Below are 17,840 nucleotides of genomic sequence, written 5' to 3'. Positions count from 1 at the left end.
CCTAATATCCAAAATATACAAAGAACTCATAAAACTCAACAACAAACAAACAAACAATCCAATAAAAAAATGGGAAGAGGATATGAATAGACACTTCTCCCAGGAAGAAATACAAATGGCCAACAGATATATGAAAAGATGCTCATCTTCTTTAGCTATTAGAGAAATGCAAATCAAAACGGCAATGAGATACCACCTCACACCTGTTCGATTAGCTGTTATTAGCAAGTCAGGTAATAGCAAATGTTGGAGAGGCTGTGGAGAAAAAGGAACCCTCATACACTGTTGGTGGGAATGTAAAGTAGTACAACCATTATGGAAGAAAGTATGGTGGTTCCTCAAAAAACTGAAAATAGAACTACCTTATGACCCAGCAATCCCTCTACTGGGTATATATCCCCAAAACTCAGAAACATTGATACGTAAAGACACATGCAGCCCCATGTTTATTGCAGCATTGTTCACAGTGGCCAGGACATGGAAACAACCAAAAAGCCCATCAATAGATGACTGGATAAAGAAGATGTGGCACATATACACTATGGAATACTACTCAGCCATAAGAAATGATGACTTCGGAACATTTACAGCAAAATGGTGGGATCTTGATAACATGATACGAAGCGAAATAAGTAAATCAGAAAAAAACAGGAACTGTATTATTCCATACGTAGGTGGGACATAATAGTGAAACTAAGAGACATTGATAAGAGTGTGGTGGTTACGGGGGGGAGGGGGGAATGGGAGAGGGATAGGGGGTGGGAGGGGCACAAAGAAAACAAGATAGAAGGTGACAGAGGATAATCTGACTTTGGGTGGTGGGTATGCAACATAATTGAACGACAAGATAACCTGGACTTGTTATCTTTGAATATATGTATCCTGATTTATTGATGTCACCCCATTAAAAAAATAAAATTATAAAAAAAAAAAAAAAAAAAAGAATCTATCAGCCTATACTTATTTCTACCAGATATATTAATATATGCTTAAACCATTCTTAGCCATTTGTCATAGACCATATTGAAATTATTGATCTCAGAATGGACTGGGTTGACTACTTACTGAGTCATTTGATTTCCCTTAAAATTTATTTTTGGGCTGTTACACGTGTAAACAATATTTGATTCATATGTAAACAATATTTGATTCAGTTTCATTTTTTTGCTAGATACCCACTGGAGGATTTGAAAAGCATGAATCAGCTTGTATTTACTGAGCATGTGCTATATGAATTATGTGAAAGATACAATATCATGTGAAAAATATGTGAGACATGAAATTGTAAAACAAGTTTAAGTTTATACAGCATTGTAGTGTAGAAACAAATAATTTTCCTTCTACCTTTTTAGGTTCTTGGCTAAGACCCTTCTGTATTAAAAAGATAGATTAACAGAAGAAAAGCAAACAAATGTAATGACATATATACCTCCTGTACTCATGGAAGAGACCCAGGGCTAAATAACCGCTGGAATGGCCTAAGCCACCACTTTAAATACCGTCTCTAGCTAAAGACAAAAGATATTGAAGGGAGAAAGGGCAGTGACTGGGGAAAAGCACAATAAATGAGGACATGGTTGTTGTGCAGATTTCAATCTTTACCTCCTCTACTGATAAGATCTTGTTTCTAGAGATTGAGTCATCCTCCTCTTCCTGGTACAGAGAGGGAGACACCCTGACAAATGGAGATTTCCCTTGTAAACGTGCATATATCTCTTACAAAAGGGTAACTTCTCAGTTTTTAGAGTGTTTCTTAAGTCTGTTGTTTCTTAACAACAATCAGCTTAAGGTAATCCTTATGCCAAAGAGGTATATTTTGGGGTGGCAAATTCTGATCCCCTTCAACACTTTTTAGTTTGCTTATATATCCATGATCTCATTTGATCTGTTGTTTTTTCTTCTTTTCCAAGTGAGAGGAGGGGAGATAGAGAGACAGATTCCCATATGTGCCACAACCAGGATCCCTCCAGTAACCCTCGTCTGGGGCCAATGCTCTGCCCATCTGGGGCCGTGCTCACAACCGAGCCATTTTTAGTGCCTAAGATGGAGGCTCCACAGAGCCGTCCTTAGTGCCCAGGGCTGATGTACTCGAACCAATCAAGCCTTGGCTGTAGGAGGAAAGAGAGAAAGAGAGAGAGAGAGAGAGAAAGAGAGAGAGAGAGAGAAAGAGAGAGAGAGAGAGAAAAAGAAAGAGAGAGAGAGAAGGGGAAGGGGAGGGATGGAGAAAGCAGATAGTCGCTTCTCCTGTGTGCCCTGACTGGGAATTGAACCTGGGACATCCACATGCTGGGCCTACACTCTATCACTGAGCCAACCAGCCAGGGCCTCATTTGTTCTAAATCAGGATTCTTGTTCTCAGAGCTTACAGATCTTGTTGGGCAAACCAAATAAATATAAATGGCAATTAAACATACACCTATATTCTAATTTTAAGCATAACAGGTATTGAAGAAGAGAATGAAAGTGTGGGCTTAAGTGTTAGGGATTCATTTCTGTATGAGGTAGGATCTGATTTGGTAGGATGTCTTTACTGCCAGACACAAAGTTTTACATTGTACTATAGTTTATGAAGTGTGCAGTAGTATTATGTCTTAATAAGTGTTAACATATCTTAATTTAAAAATATTTTATTGCTAAAATGCTAATCATTATTTCAGCCTTCAGTAAGTAGCAATCTTTTTGCTGGCAGTGGGTCTGCGCAATGTTGATGAAATCACAATAACTGTGAAGTACAATAAAGCGAAGTGCAATAAAACGAGATGTGCCTGTGTTGGCATATATCCCTGCAAGTACATTAACCATACCATCATGACCCTTTGTAAACATACAATGTTCCTACGTTCATGTGATGGGAGAGGGGTACGTAGAGGTCAAAAGTGGAACAGCAGGCCCTGGCCGGTTGGCTCAGCGGTAGAGCGTCGGCCTGGTGTGCAGGGGATCCGGGTTCGATTCCCGGCCAGGGCACATAGGAGAAGCGCCCATTCGCTTCTCCACCCCCACCCCCTCCTTCCTCTCTGTCTCTCTCTTCCCCTCCCGCAGCCAAGGCTCCATTGGAGCAAGGATGGCCCGGGCGCTGGGGATGGCTCCTTGGCCTCTGCCCCAGGCGCTGGAGTGGCTCTGGTCACGGCAGAGCGATGCCCTGGAGGGGCAGAGCATCGCCCCCTGGTGGGCAGAGCGTCGCCCCTGGTGGGCGTGCTGGGTGGATCCCAGTCGGGCGCATGTGGGAGTCTGTCTAACTATCTCTCCCCGTTTCCAGCTTCAGAAAAAAAAAAAAAAAGTGGAACAGCAGATGAGACAATTTGTATTTTGCTAACATAGGAGAATCTTATAAAACAACAACACCAAAAACACCAAAAACAGCCTTTGATGGAAGCTAACAGGTGCATGTGTATGCATGTGTGAGTCACCAGTGCCTGATGTCTGATACAGAACACCACAGGCAAAATCCTGGGGTGCAAAGCACAAGAAGGGGATCCTGCTTTTAAATAATACTGGTTGAGTAAAGAACTAGCAACTGCCCGTACACCAGTCAAATGAACTCTATTTTCACAGTGTAGAGCCATAAAATCTGAAATACAGAGAACATAGATGCCAACAAATTGCTGCTTTGCCTGAAGGTCCCTTATCCTGAATGTGGCCGATTTGATCACAATGACAGTTGAGTTAATTTTTATATGTTGTATTTTGACTTTTGACTCTAAATATTTTCTTGGATAACTTCACCCTATGACTTCCACTTTAAGTAATTTCTGTTAAAGTTATATATTGCCTGGTTGGAGCATTAGGTCAAGGTTTGATGAAGCAATACTATTTCTCTCTTTTTATTTATCTTAAAAATTTAGCAGGCTTTTGCTGCCTTGGGGACCATGACTGAAGGCGATGTTATTATGTGGTGCTGTAGAGTTGTCTAAAGATAAAAATCAGAAATGTTCAGCGATTTATCACTATAGTTCCAGCAAGCTAAAGTCCTCATTTCTCTTCTTTGCATTGACATGCCAATTAATGACATTAACCATCTTCAAAGATCTCCCTTGTCCTTGAAATCTGCTGGGGTCATTCAGCACCATTTCATAGAAATGGTATATAGTAATTCTCTAAAGTCTGCAAAAAAGAAACAATTGGGAGCCACTATGGGGCCTGGGGTGAGGATTGGTGGTGCCTGAGGGGGCTAGAGCGGATGCCAGTGGAGGTCACGGGAGAGCAGAGAGGGAGGTGATTGCGACCTGGGTTTGCCACTGGGAGAGGATCCCAGTGATATTGAGCTACCAAAGAATGCATTAGGAAAGACACGGGGTGGGAGGGTGGGGGGAGGGGTGAGAAGGAAAGGAAGATGAAGAAGGAAAGGAAGATGAAGAAGGAAGATGCATGTGAGTCAACTAATTGCCATTCTTCATCCTGGCTGTAGGCTGAGATCTTTTTGGCTCTTTATATTTCCACTTGACATGCCGGTCAGCAATGTACAGAGAGCTTTGAAAACCTATGCAAAATGCTTAAAATGTTTAGTAATTTGATAGTCATGCATATTTTCATTATTTTCCTCCTCACTGAATCCTTTCCACCAGTATCTTTTTCCCCCCATTAAAAAAAGACATTTTTTTAGAGCGTTTTATATTTACAACAAAATTGAGAGGGATGTACAGACATTTCTCGTATACCCTCTGACCCTACACATGTAGGGTCTCCACCATTATCAACATCACTTTACAGCGCGGTACATTTGTTCGCCAAGATGACCCTATATCGGTATATCATAATCACCCAAAGTCCATAGTAGTTTACCTTAGGGTTCACTCTTGGTGTTGTACATTATATGAGTTTGGACAAAAGTATAGTGACATATAGCTATTATTATAATATCATGTGGAATTTTTTTTTTTTTACAGAGACAGAGAGTCAGAGAGAGGGATAGATATGGACAGACAGGAACGGAGAGAGATGAGAAGCATCAATCATTAGTTTTTTGTTGCGACACCTTAGTTGTTCATTGATTGCTTTCTCATATGTGCCTTGACCATGGGGCTACAGCCGACCAAGTAACCCCTTGCTTGAGCCAGCGACCTTGGGTCCAAGCTGATGAGCCTTGCTCAAACCAGATGAGCCTGCACTCAAGCTGACCTCAGGGTCTCGAACCTGGGTCCTCTGCGTCCCAGTCTGATGCTCTATCCACTGCGCCACCGCCTGGTCAGGCCGTAATATTTTTTATTGCCTTAAAATTTCTCTGTGCTCTGCCTGTTCATTTTCTCACCACTCCCAACCATGGGAACCACTGATTTTTTAAACTGTCTCCATAGTTTTGCCTTTTCCAGAATGTCATATAGTTGGAATAATACATTATGTAGCCTCTTAGGATTGATTTCTTTCACTTGGTAATATGTGCTTTTGGGGCCTTTATGTTTTCTTATGATGCAATAGCTCATTTAGTTTCAGTGCTATATAATATCCCATTGTGTGGCTGAACTGCAGTTTATTTATTCATTCAGTACAGACTGAAGGACACTGCAGTTGTTTTCAAGTTTTCGCAGTTATGAATAAATAAAGTTGCTACTAACATCCATGTGCAGGATTTTTTCCCTTTGTGGATGTAAGTTTTCAACTGCTTTGGGTAAATATCAAGGGGATGTGATTGCTGGATATGGTATGAGTCTGTTTAATCTTGTAAGAAATTGTCAAACTGTCTTCCAATGTGAATGTGCCAATTGTACACTAATGGCTGAGAATTCCTGTTGCTTTACCTCCTCACCAGCATTTGATGTTGTCAATGTTGTGGATTTGAGCCATTCTAATAGTTGTGCAGTGATATCTCATTATTGTTTTAGTTTGCATTTTCCTGGTGACATATGATGTGGAACATCTTTTCATAGGTTTATTTCCCATCTCTATAGCTTCTTTGGTGAGGTGTTTGGCTCATTTTGAAATTAGGTTGTTTGTTTTTTTACTGTTGTGTTTCCATTGATATTTAAACAACATACTCTCTCACATGGTCAACAATCACAACAGCAGCAGCAGTAGCAGCAGCAATGAACATATGCACACAACCCAGACCCCTAACCCTCAGACCCCTCTCTGAACCCTATATCCACTTCTACTCTGTCTTTTGCTTTCTCTCCAGACTTTGTATCTCCACTCCCCATGTTCATCCCACTGATGTCTGGTGTCTGCCCCAGCCCTTTCTCTTCCAACATTCCCAGTCTTAGAAAAATGGCAGCATGATGCCCCCACCTGAAGCCTGAGTTAATTTGACTCTCCCCACTTTCCTCACTGCCCACATACAAAGTAATCACCTAGTTCCATTGATTCGGTCACTGACTCCCTCTGAAATCCATCCATCCATCCATCCATCCATCCATCCATCCATCCATCCACTGCTTTCCATTCTGATTGCCCCTCCCTAGTTTGGGAAGCTATTATGTCTCTCTTTGTATGAATGTGATGGGCTGGAAAGCGTGTGTTACGACATGAAGAGGTCATAAAGACTTAGGGGTGCTGGTGACCGCATGGGCAAGAGCTAGTCCCTGGAGATTTCCTTGTCGTTTTAACACTCTCCTTGCGCAGGTTTTCTGTATGAAATGTTTCCTTCTGCATCTCTCTGTTGGTTCCCTTCTACTATACTTCCCTGGCACTTTCCTCTGATGCATCAGGGACACCTCTGTTGCTCCAAGGAGTTCTGAGCTCATGACTGTCATTCAGCACTGTGGTGCAGTCCTGGCTCTGACCTTCCCTAGCTGTAAAAGCTGGAACGGATTATGGAGTCTCTGACTTTTATTTCCTTATCTGTAAAATAAGTCGCTTCCCCTAGAACAGTGGATCTCTCTCTACCCAGTCTGCACAATTACCTCGGAACTTTGAAAACTCCTGACACCCAGGCTACACCCAGACCAATGCCATCAGCCTCCTTATGCTCAGGCCTCTGGATTGTTTAAAGCTACCCCTAAAGATCCAGTGTGCAGATAAGATTGAGAACCAGCGACTTAATAATTTTAAAGGGCCTTTGCTCTTCCGTCATTTCATGTTTTTATCGTGCCCTAATCCCAAGTTGAAATTTCTTTTAATATTTTTACTAAGTTCAGAAGAAATAGCTGCGAAGTTCCCCCCACCCCTTTCCATCTGCTATTTGTTCTTATTTACATACGATGGAACCCAGCCTGCAGATTTACGGCCCTGGTTCCCTTACAACTGTTATTGAACTGAAAACAGAGCTGAAAACTTGTTAAACAGAAAAAAATTATTTCGAGCTTTGTGCTGAGAATTCATTATAGAACCAAGGGGACCATCTGAACTTTTTTTTCCCTTTAAAATTAAGTCTAAAAATGGATGCCAACCCCATAATATCAAATGAAAAATTTAATCCTGGTGCTAAATCCAGTATTTATTCTTTCTTGAGTCTCCCATTAAGACAACTGGAGCCTCTCTGCAGGAGAATGGCCTTTGGAGAGGTTTGCATCCTAAACAGGCAGGGCCTCACCAGACTGTTCCGTGGAGGGCTCTGAGGTGAAATGTCAGCATCTCCCTTCCCCCAGTCCTCTCTGCTGATGCACAGACAAGCTCTGGGAGAGAAGCCAGAGCCAGCACATCAGGAACATGGGTGTGGTCTCACTGCTGAAACACTTTGGGATAGGTCTTTCAGAAGATAGTTTTCTGTAGCGGCCCCTTATACTCACTCACAGTGTGAGATTTGAAGTAACATAGTCCTTTTCTGAGCTGCAGGGGAGTAGAAAAGAGAGTGGGAAAACCACAGAGGACAGCCACGCATTTGGTGTAACCACTGGCGCTGACTTTGGAAAGAACTGGGTAGTGACAGAAGTGGGATTTCTGTTGGAGGTGTCTGTCTACTTTGGGGTGCTAGTTCTCCCTGCCTGTTTCTTTGTTCACAGTATCTGTATCAACTATTCCCTCTCTGTATTCGGCAAAACCACATGCCTTTGCTTATCTCTCAAACCCTTATTAAAATATACTGCTCACAAAACTAAGGGGATATTTCAAAATGAATATGAACGTGCAGATACTCCAGTCCTCTGAGCCTTTTGTATAGTGCATTTTCACCAATGAAATGAAAGTTGGTTTTGCTTCCCATTTGCATAACCGAACTTTTTTTGATGTTGTTTTTGATGCTGTTCTGATGTTCTTGTTTAATAAAAAAAAATCAAATGCTTTTATCACTTCATATTCATTTTGAAATATTCCCTAATTTTTGTGAGCAGTGTATTAAAATTAATTGTTACCTTGATAAGGATGGGCTAATAATTATTGTCATAGAAAGAAATGGTTAATTATCTTCTAGCAGTGAGAGGAAAAAGGCTTTTTTCTAGGAAAAGGACTGTTGCCAGAGCAGGGAGTCAAGCTGAAAGGAGTCTCTTTCTCACCATGCTTGGCGTTGAACTATTTCTCATGGCCTAGAAAACCTTGCCTGAAGATTCTTGATTTTTGACTTGCCTCTTTGGATATATCTGTATTTTGTAGATGGAAGAATTGATCGAGGGTGTTCGCTGGGCCTTTATTGACATGCTGGAGAAAGAAAATGAGTGGATGGATGCAGGGACCAAAAGGAAAGCCAAAGAAAAGGTAAGGATTCCTTTTATGGAAACAGAACAGAACAAAACAAACTACAAAACCCCTGATTTTTGGTTTGATGGCTTTTCATGCTCAACACTGTGTAGTTGATTTTTATATTGACTGAGCTGTTGACTGAATGACTCCAAAGTTAGGTGTCTGTTTCAGGATAAATATATAAATTTCATCACCCGCAGGTAAGAGAAAATAAGATCTGACTTTTTATTTTTTGAACTGCCTTTTTAAACACCTTGTAATTCTGCCTTTCCTCCTCCTAATTGCTGTCCGCAAGAAGTACATGGCTTGCTGCCCAGCAAATTTTTGCCATAAACCATCATTGGCTATGGCAGAATGCAGAGCAGTGGGTAGCCTTGGGGAGCAGCTGGCAGAAGAGCCCTCAAGGCATGAAGGAGAAAAACCCATATTGGCCATGTATCCTTCTGTTCTGGGCGTAATGTGTGCAAATGTCCTTAAGCAAATCCTTTCCTGTAACCTAGCAGATTTCCTTTCTACCACATCGCTTTGCACAAATGATCCAACTAGCATGCATGTAAACCGCAGGCTGCTGGTAGACCATTGTGTAGAAATAGAAAATTTTTCCTAATCAAAGTGAACACTTGCTGGGCCTTGTAAAATTTCCTGGTATCGTGCAGCAAGATAATGGAATAAGTGAGAAAAGCATTAGTAGCCAGGCTGTTGAAAATAAAGAATGAGACCCATCTTGAATTCTGGGTGTTCTGATGGAGCTGGAGCTCAAGTGGGTGCAGAACATCTGTTCCATTCTTAGCAGGTGCTGCTGTGCAGCTGGGAGCCCCTGAAATGAGGAGGACCTCTTCTTTAGAGATATCTATTTGAAACTTTCCTGATGATAGCAATCACCTGGGGTATCCGGGCCCTCTAAGCTTTCTGGGCCCCTCCCCAGCAAGGTCTGATTAAGGGATAGAGGGTACAGTCTGAACGTTTGTGACAACCAGTCTCCCTGATTATCTTATCACTCAGCCAGCCCAGGGGGGACTGCTTAGAGCCATATTAAGTCAGGCTGAGCACAGATTTTTTTTTGCCTTATGGTCAAGAAACGGAGAACTTGTAGGGCCATGAAGCTCCTCTGGATGGCACAGTAATGGTGGATACGTATCATGATACATTTGTCCAAACTCAAAATGTACAGCATTCTGTGACTCCTAATGTAACCTCTGGACTCTGGGTGGTGATGATGTGTCAGTGTGGGTTCACTGATTGTAACAAATGTACCACTCTGGTGCAGCTGTTGTTAATGGGGGAGGCTGTGCAGGTGTGGGGGCAGAGGGTATATGGGAAATCTCTGAACTATTCTATTTAATTTTTCTGTGAACCTAAGTGTGCTACATAAAAAAAATAAAGTCCATTAAAAAATAAGGGCAACAGGCCCTGGCTGGTTGGCTCAGCGGTAGAGCGTCGGTCTGGCGTGCAGAAGTCCCGGGTTCGATTCCCGGCCAGGGCACATAGGAGAAGCACCCATTTGCTTCTCCAACCCCCCTCCTTCCTCTCTGTATCTCTCTTCCCCTCCCGCAGCCAAGGCTCCATTGGAGCAAAGATGGCCCGGGCACTGGGGATGGCTCCTTGGCCTCTGCCCCAGGTGCTAGAGTGGCTCTGGTCACGGCAGAGGGACGCCCCGGAGGGGCAGAGCATCGCCCCCTGGTGGGCAGAGCATCGCCCCCTGGTGGGCAGAGCATGGCCCCTGGTGGGCGTGCCGGGTGGATCCCGGTCGGGCGCATGCGGGAGTCTGTCTGACTGTCTCTCCCCGTTTCCAGCTTCAGAAAAATACAAAAAAAAAAAAAATAAATAAATAAAAAATAAGGGCTGGGAATGCTTAGCTTTGTTGAAATGAGAACACACAAAGGTTTAGCAAGGATATTTTCTAGAGCTTTATAGTCTCGCGATGGACAAACATTACCATAGATATTTTTGCCATTAGACAGGAAAAGGCTGTTCAGTGTTTACAGTGAAGAAAGAATTGGATGGCGAGGGGTTGCGGGTATTCAAGGGAGACAAAGGGCAAGTTGGATTTGTCATAAGTCATGTAAGGTGCAGGCTGACGAAGGCAGGAACACACAGGCTGTGATGAGAAACTTTCCAGATGGCAGAAGAAACTTTCAGCACCAACATACTGTTATTTATTTATTTATTTATTTTTGAAGTCTTTATTTATTTGTCGGGCTAGCTTGTGATGTTGCAACAGAATGTGTCTTCCACGGAGTAGCTGACAGCTCAGTGCATTGGGGGCTCTTGATCCTAGCGTGACCTTTTGTGGACCGAGCATCATCGGTGTGGAGGGTGGGGTGGAGGGGTTGGGGGAGTGTGCGTGTTGGGAATGGATGGACTCCCACGGGGCAGTTCTGGGACTGCAGTCAGTTACTTGTGCAGCATGGCTGCTGATTGCTTCGAGGAGTTCTGAGTTGCATAAGGGAGTTGGGGGCCTCACCGTTAGGCCTTCTAGGCAAACGACCAATGGACTATTAAGGAGGATTATTCTCAGTTTTCATATTAGACATATTCCTGTTTGCTCCCCCTAGTTGCTCTCTATCTTCACATTGTATTTCACTGAGAACCCTCAGTTTTTCTTCTGAAAATACAGCAAGTCCCCACGTAGTCATCTATAGGTTCTACACCTTTAAGCAAAATGATGTGTAATGAAACCACTTTTACCACAGGCTAGTTGATATAAATGAGTTAATTTCCTACGGCATCTCATCAATGTTATAACGAAGTGACGTTTGTGAAGTGAAATAAAGTGAGGACCTGTTATATTTTTTGAACACTCCGGGCTGTCTTTGAGGTGAGTTTAACCTGCCCAGAGTGGAGATATCAAAGGCAATTGTCCTACTGGATCTCATCCAGTTCCCTGAGTCTATTTTGTATTTCATGGTTCACAGCAGTTCCTTTAATGCAAAACAAGAAAGAGGGAATGTTGTCTAGGAATTTCCAGCAGTTCTCTAAGGCAGGTCAAGCGTTGGACCCCAGGAGATGCAGATTTTTTCCCCCAAAATTAAATTAACATGGAGTTCTAGAAATGACCTCTGGGTGGAGCTCGTAGTACTTACAAAGACAGCGTGTAGAAAGCTGAAGGCTTTATGCAGCTTTCTGCTCTAGGGTTGTTTTTGAAAAATTAATTTTTTCTTGCCCTTTTTTTTCTGCTGTCCTCGATTTGATTGCCTTTTAATAGTCAACAAGAAAGGAGAGGCTCTGCCTAATAATTCCTTGACTCTTAGAAGGAACTCTGAGGATCTTAGGGCTTTGTCATTTTTGATACTGAGTAGCCCCTGCATTAAGACAGGATTTGCCTACATTTAAAGTAGAGGTGAATAATTCTGCTCTTTCTGGTATGACTTGGCACTGTTCTTTGGGCATGTGTTGCATGCGGTATATCAACCAGGCGGAAGATTTCTCATCAATAATAGTGCCCACACCAGCTAATGCTGAGTCACTTGGCAACCCATTGGGAAAGCTCGAAAAAAATGTTGCGATTTGCAAGGGGGAGAAGCTTTTCTTTCCCTTACCATTCAGCTCTGGACTGCAGCTAATTATAGTGCCTCCTAAGGGGTATTGACCTCATCATTCCCTAGTGACTGGTCTCCTGAACTGGGAGGATCCAGGTACCTTCAGTGGTCTGAAGCATAACCCCTTGGCTTTTGTGGTAGTGGCCTATGTCTTAAAATGGAAGCATGAGGATGTGGCTTTGTCCTGCTCTTTGCTAGGGGTGATCATTGTAAAAGATTAATGAGGATGCCTCTTTTCCCATGAAGGATAAATTTGTTATCTCTGTCTCCCTGCCCTTCCCTCTCATCTCTTAAGGGGTCACCAGTGGTTTTGTGCTGTGAAACCGACAATGTAGGTTTCAACTGGAAAATTAGTATGGTGAAATAAGCATCATTTTTTATTTAGGATTCTGTGTTCCCTGTCAGCATGTGCTGTTATTGTACACAAGCAGCAAAGGACAAGAAGCCTGTTATATTTTTGGTTATCATAATGTTGAATGAGTGTAGGGTGATAACAGATGATTTTAGGGGGTATCTTCTGAAAGATTTACATTTTCCAGAATAGAGCGTGAGGTTCTCAAGGTCACTCTGTAATGGTTCTGAGGCCTGGCAGGAAAGGATGCAGCACTGCCTTCCACTGTCCTGGCAGTTGGAACAGGGCTTTTGCTGGCAAACTCTGTGTCAGATCAAGAGGAGCAGCTTTCTGAACTCAGTTGGTCACCAGCTGGATTTGATTCTGTAGCCAAAAGCTGGATACTTTTAGAAAACTTGTTTGTACTCTTTTCCCCTGGGGCCTATGCTTGCCAGGCCATCCTCAGAGAAAAAGACCCAGATGTAACTCCTAGGGAGGCTATAGCTTCAGGATGCTGTCAGTGGCCTTAACTTTGACCACAATAGGTACAAGTGTTCCTGCTGCATGGTCATCTCCACAGGCATGTGGCCCCTGGGTGAGGTGGGAAGAATATAGGCTTTGGTGAGGTGGGAAGAATTTTCTTATAGAGAGTGCAAATGAAAGTGTATCTTACCTCTTTCACTTTGTCACTGTTGGAGAGGAAAAATAATCTTTCCTTCTACCCTTCTAAGTTTTTGACTGAGGCTCATGTAACAAAAGGTAGGTCAACAAGAGAAAAACAAGCAGAAATTTATTAATGTGTATATCTCATACATCCTTTAGAGAAACTTAGAGAAATGAGTAACTCAAAGAGGTGGCTTAGAACTCGGGCTTATGTGGTATCTTACACAAAGAACTATTAATTTGTAGAGAAATGACAAGCCAAAGGAAAGCAGTTTTCAACTTCCAAGTGTGGCAGTTGTGGGAAAGTAATGGTAGGTATGAGCTAGTTAGTAAAATTTGTCATTTCACTATCTGGTGCTATCTCCTGGCTGTTAGGGTCTAAAGTTGTCTCCAGTGGTTCACTTTTGTCTTTCCTGATAGAAAGGAGAGGAGGGGCAATTTTGAAAATCTATGTCCTGCCTTGAGTCAAATTGGAGGAGGGTAGGGAGCTTTACTTGTATTTGCTGCTTCTTAGTTGCCTTCAGATCAAAATAATTTTTATGACAAAAGGACATATTTTGGGGTGACATTCTGGTTTCCTTCATCTTTAAGCTCTTCCCAATCCTAGGTTTTAGATTACCCACAAGTACCAGTCTGTGCCAACTGTGTTGGCACCCTGCCCACATCCTCAGCCCAGTGGTTTTCAAGGTGTGCTTCTAGACTGGCAGCAGCTTCACCTGGGAACTTGTTAGAGATGCAGATTCTTGGGCCTCTCCACTGGCCTGTTGATCTATGGGTGTCTGTGTATTAACAAGCTCTTTGGGAGATTCTGATGCCCACTCAGGTTTGAAGGCCCCTGCATTGCCATTGCCATCTCATTACGCACTTGTCTGACTTCTAGCTGCCAAGACCTGCACTCTGCCCAAGAGCTTTCTCTTCCTGCTGGGGTCTGCTATGCCACTCAAAGGGCCAAAGGTCTGGGGAATGCACACACCCAGTGGTGATCGATGGGGTTTGTCATGTATGTGCCCCAGCCCCTCCTCTTTTAGTGTATGTTTTACCCAGAGTTTCCCCAGTGGAGTAAGCTCTAACTGCCCACACTGGCAGCTGGCTCAGAAAGATACCTGGCCTTTCTCCACTCACTTTCCCAGTCTCCTACTGGTCTTTGGTGTTTCTTCCACCTCCCTAATGAACTGCTTGCACGTGTATCTTTTTCTCAGGGTCTACCACTGGGGGCTCCCCAACTAGGACACAGTTCCTGGGATATGTGCTCTTCCTGCTCTTCCTCACCTTAAGGTGTGATAGATAACACATCAAACTGCATCTGGATGCCAGTATGACTTTAGCAAATTCAATTCCACAGACAGTTCCAGAGCTGAGGATGGACCAGAAGCTGCAGATTCAGAGGTGATCAGCTGTAGTCCCTTCCCTGCAGGGGTTTTCACACTCCCAGGGGGCACAGCAGTGATGCAGATAGCAGGCAGAGGGGAGGATGTTAATGTGATGGAGACACAATGAGGTCCTGGGAGTCTAGGGAAGGGATCTTCTAAGGCAGTGGTTCTCAACCTTTCTAATGCCGTGACCCTGCAATACAGTTCTTCATGTTGCGGTGACCCCCAAACCAAAAAATAATTTGGTGGCTACTTCATAACTGTAATTTTGCTACAGTTATGATTTGGAATGTAAATACCTGATATGCATATGTATTCTCATTGCTACAAATCAAACATAATTTAAACATAGTGATTAATCACAAAAACAATATTTAATTATATATTGAGAAATATTTATTACTAATGGATCTCCTTACCTAGTGTATTGGGGCTACCATTCCGTAAATAGCTGCTTAACTAATGGATCTGTTTTTTCCAGATTAGTGGCAAGTTTTCTATATAGAACAGTGTGAACTACATCATAGGATACAGTGCAGTTTCTGCACAGCATGGTATCTTTCAGGGCTCTTTCACACTATAAAGCAGTGGTTTCTGCGGTAGAATCCACATCTCATTTACTTCAATGGGAGACCCGTGGATTCCGCAGAAGAGAGATCCCCTGTACGGCAGAAATGCAGTTCTGACACATTTCTTCCTCTCCTATTCAAGTCAATGGGAGGCCGCAGCAGATTCCGCTCAAATATAGAGCATGTTGCTTCACTTTTTCCACGCTAGAACTTTTCCTAGAGCAGAAAAACTCCAAAGGTGGAATCCGCCACCCCCAATAGACTTCTATAGGAGGCAGATCTTTTACACTGCAGAATTCGCACAGCAGATTCCTCAGTGTGAGGTCTCTTTCAGTCTATTGGGGGTGGCAGATTCCACCTTTGGAGTTTTTCTGCTCTAGGAAAAGTTCTAATATAGAAAAAATTAAGCAACATGCTCTATATTTGAGCAGAATCTGCTGCGGCCTCCCATTGACTTGAATAGGAGAGGAAGAAATGTGTCGGAAACTGTCATTTCTCCGCCTCTTATTGAAATCAAAAGGAGGCTGTGGCGGATTGTGTGGTAACCCGAGATTCTCGGGAGCTCTCTTCCACAAAATCTGCCGCACTCCCAATGAAATCAATAGGAGGCGGATTCAATGCCAGAAACCGCTGATTTCAGCAGTTTCCTCATTCAGAATATGAGGAAATAGTGGGAGATATGGGAGATAATTATACATTGGGGAACAGTGTAAACTACATCTTATAGTATAAGACCGATGTAGTTCACACTGTGTAAATGTATGGTGCTTTGTGTAAGTGTAAACTGCTTTGTGTACTCTGTAGTGATTACACACAAAGCACCTTACACTTACACACAGTATTATGTGTATAGTGTTTGTACTGTTTTTACATTAACCTTTTTTACACCAGCAGGCTGTCTCTTGGCTCTCTTGGCTCTCGGCCTTTTGCCTCTCTGCCTCCTAGGCTTCTGTCCTCCGGCGCTTGCTGCACCCACCCACTGATGACGTCGGCAAGCGCCGAACACACGTAATGCACTGCTATGGACTGTGGAGCGTCCCCCGCCCCTTAGGCCCCAGACAGATGATGCAATCACGTCTGCGCATGACTGCAGGCATTCAGTTTGGAATGCAGGTCCATAATGGCGTGCGTTCAAGCTGAATAGTGCTGCTGCAGACGGTAGAGCGGCTTCTCAGCGGCTAAAGCCATCGGAATTTCCGATGGCTTTAGGCGATCCCTGTGTTTTGGTCATTCGACCCCCACCAGGGTCGAGACCCACAGGTTGAGAACCGCTGTTCTAAGGAGCCCAAGCATGCTGTGTTGGAGTTCCTTTCTCGGGGCACGCCTGATTTGCTGCGCATCCCGCGCATCACCGCACATCACCGCACATCACCGCGCATCACCACCCATCCCGCGCATCCCACGCATCCCATGCATCACCATGCATCACTGTGCATCACTGCGCATCACCATCCATCCTGCGCATCACCACCCATCCCATGCATCACTGCCCATGACCCTGCAGCCAGCCTGTAGGCAAGGATGCCTCTGACTCTTCCTTCCTAAGTGTCCCAGAGATTGCATCCACCTGTTACTTTCCCTTGGTAACTTCACTCCCGCTTCATCTCACCTACTCCTCAATTGTTTGTAGAAGGAGAGCAAAGGAAAGGCTTTGTAAGACTGTCTCCTGCCCTTCCCTGGTACAGAGTGAAGCTTGTTTGCATTACTGCTCAAGAAAGCAGTCACCCGGTCCCTGACTTCACTCCAGTGATTACCCAGGGACACCCGGGGACTGACAGAACAGCATGTAAACCACCTTTCGGGATTTTTCTTCATGTCCCCCAGATCCCTGGCTCACATGCGTCAGCATCCTGAACTTGCTGGCACCCTCTGACTCTATCTTCCTGGCTCTGTGTCTCTCTTGCGTGCACACACAGGCCATGTTAGTGGCCTGTATCTCCTCTCCCTCACTTTCCTCAATGGGAAGTACAGTATAGAGGTTAATTGTACAGACTCTGGAGCAAGACAGCCTAGGCCAAGAGCCTATATCTACCCCATATTAGCTGTATGACCCTTTGGAATTGACTTAACCTCTCTGACCCTCAGTTTTCACATCTGTAAAATGGGGAGATTAGTTCTTACCTCAGAGATTTATTATAAGGAGTTAATATGCCTACAGTACTCTGAAGAGCACTGGAAGCATGAGAAAGGCTCCCCAAGTGTGTTCAGCTGTTTCCTTCAAACTGCTGTCCTGTGGGAGAGAAGATGCTTTGGCTACACTGTTCGGTAAGAGGTGGGAGATGGGAAGTGAGGTTCCATGTGTGTTTTCCTCTGGGTAGGAAGCAGGTGACTCAATACCATGGTCTTTGAGGTCTCTTTCATCCTTCCAGTGCTCTGATGTTCCACGTCAGAACACTGCCCTTGCCCTCACGGTGTCCCCTCACCCGACCCCTGCAGGGTACTTAATAGTGAGCAGCCCTATCATGAGGGTGGTGGGGGACATGGTGCTTTTCTCTGGATTTTGGATTTTCTGTTTTTGAACAAATGCAGCATTATCTTTGTGATATATGCAGGGTGGGGGCAAAAGTGGGTTTACAGTTGTGAGTATGTGAAACAGTTTATTCTTGTATTATTTTTTTATGAACAACTGTAAACGTGTTTTTGCCCCACCCTGTATCTTAAACACAAAAGAAACATTTAGTATAAGTAGGACTTAATGCATATACTCATTGAAGACACATTATACCTGATACCTTATTGGAGTGGGTTTAGTTGTGTTTCAGTGTTCTGGAGCCTCATGGGAATATTGCTTTGGGTGATGTTGTAGGTCATTTGTTCTCACATT

At 43.7% G+C, this 17,840-nt stretch overlaps 1 protein-coding gene across 1 annotated transcript in view; it reads left to right on the top strand.

Moving 5' to 3' along the window:
* The window catches only part of PHEX (phosphate regulating endopeptidase X-linked), a 226,607-nt gene that overhangs the window by 89,875 nt on the left and 118,892 nt on the right, over positions 1-17,840 (top strand). The window contains exon 12 of the mRNA XM_066249884.1: positions 8,458-8,559. Coding sequence (XP_066105981.1) covers positions 8,458-8,559 — 102 coding nt within the window. The remainder of the gene's footprint in view (positions 1-8,457; positions 8,560-17,840) is intronic.

Source organism: Saccopteryx bilineata, chromosome X (assembly GCF_036850765.1).
Source record: "Saccopteryx bilineata isolate mSacBil1 chromosome X, mSacBil1_pri_phased_curated, whole genome shotgun sequence".
In the NCBI taxonomy this organism is placed as follows: domain Eukaryota; kingdom Metazoa; phylum Chordata; class Mammalia; order Chiroptera; family Emballonuridae; genus Saccopteryx; species Saccopteryx bilineata.
The sequence above is the reverse complement of the archived record's forward strand: the minus strand, read 5'-3'. Positions and strand labels throughout refer to the sequence as shown.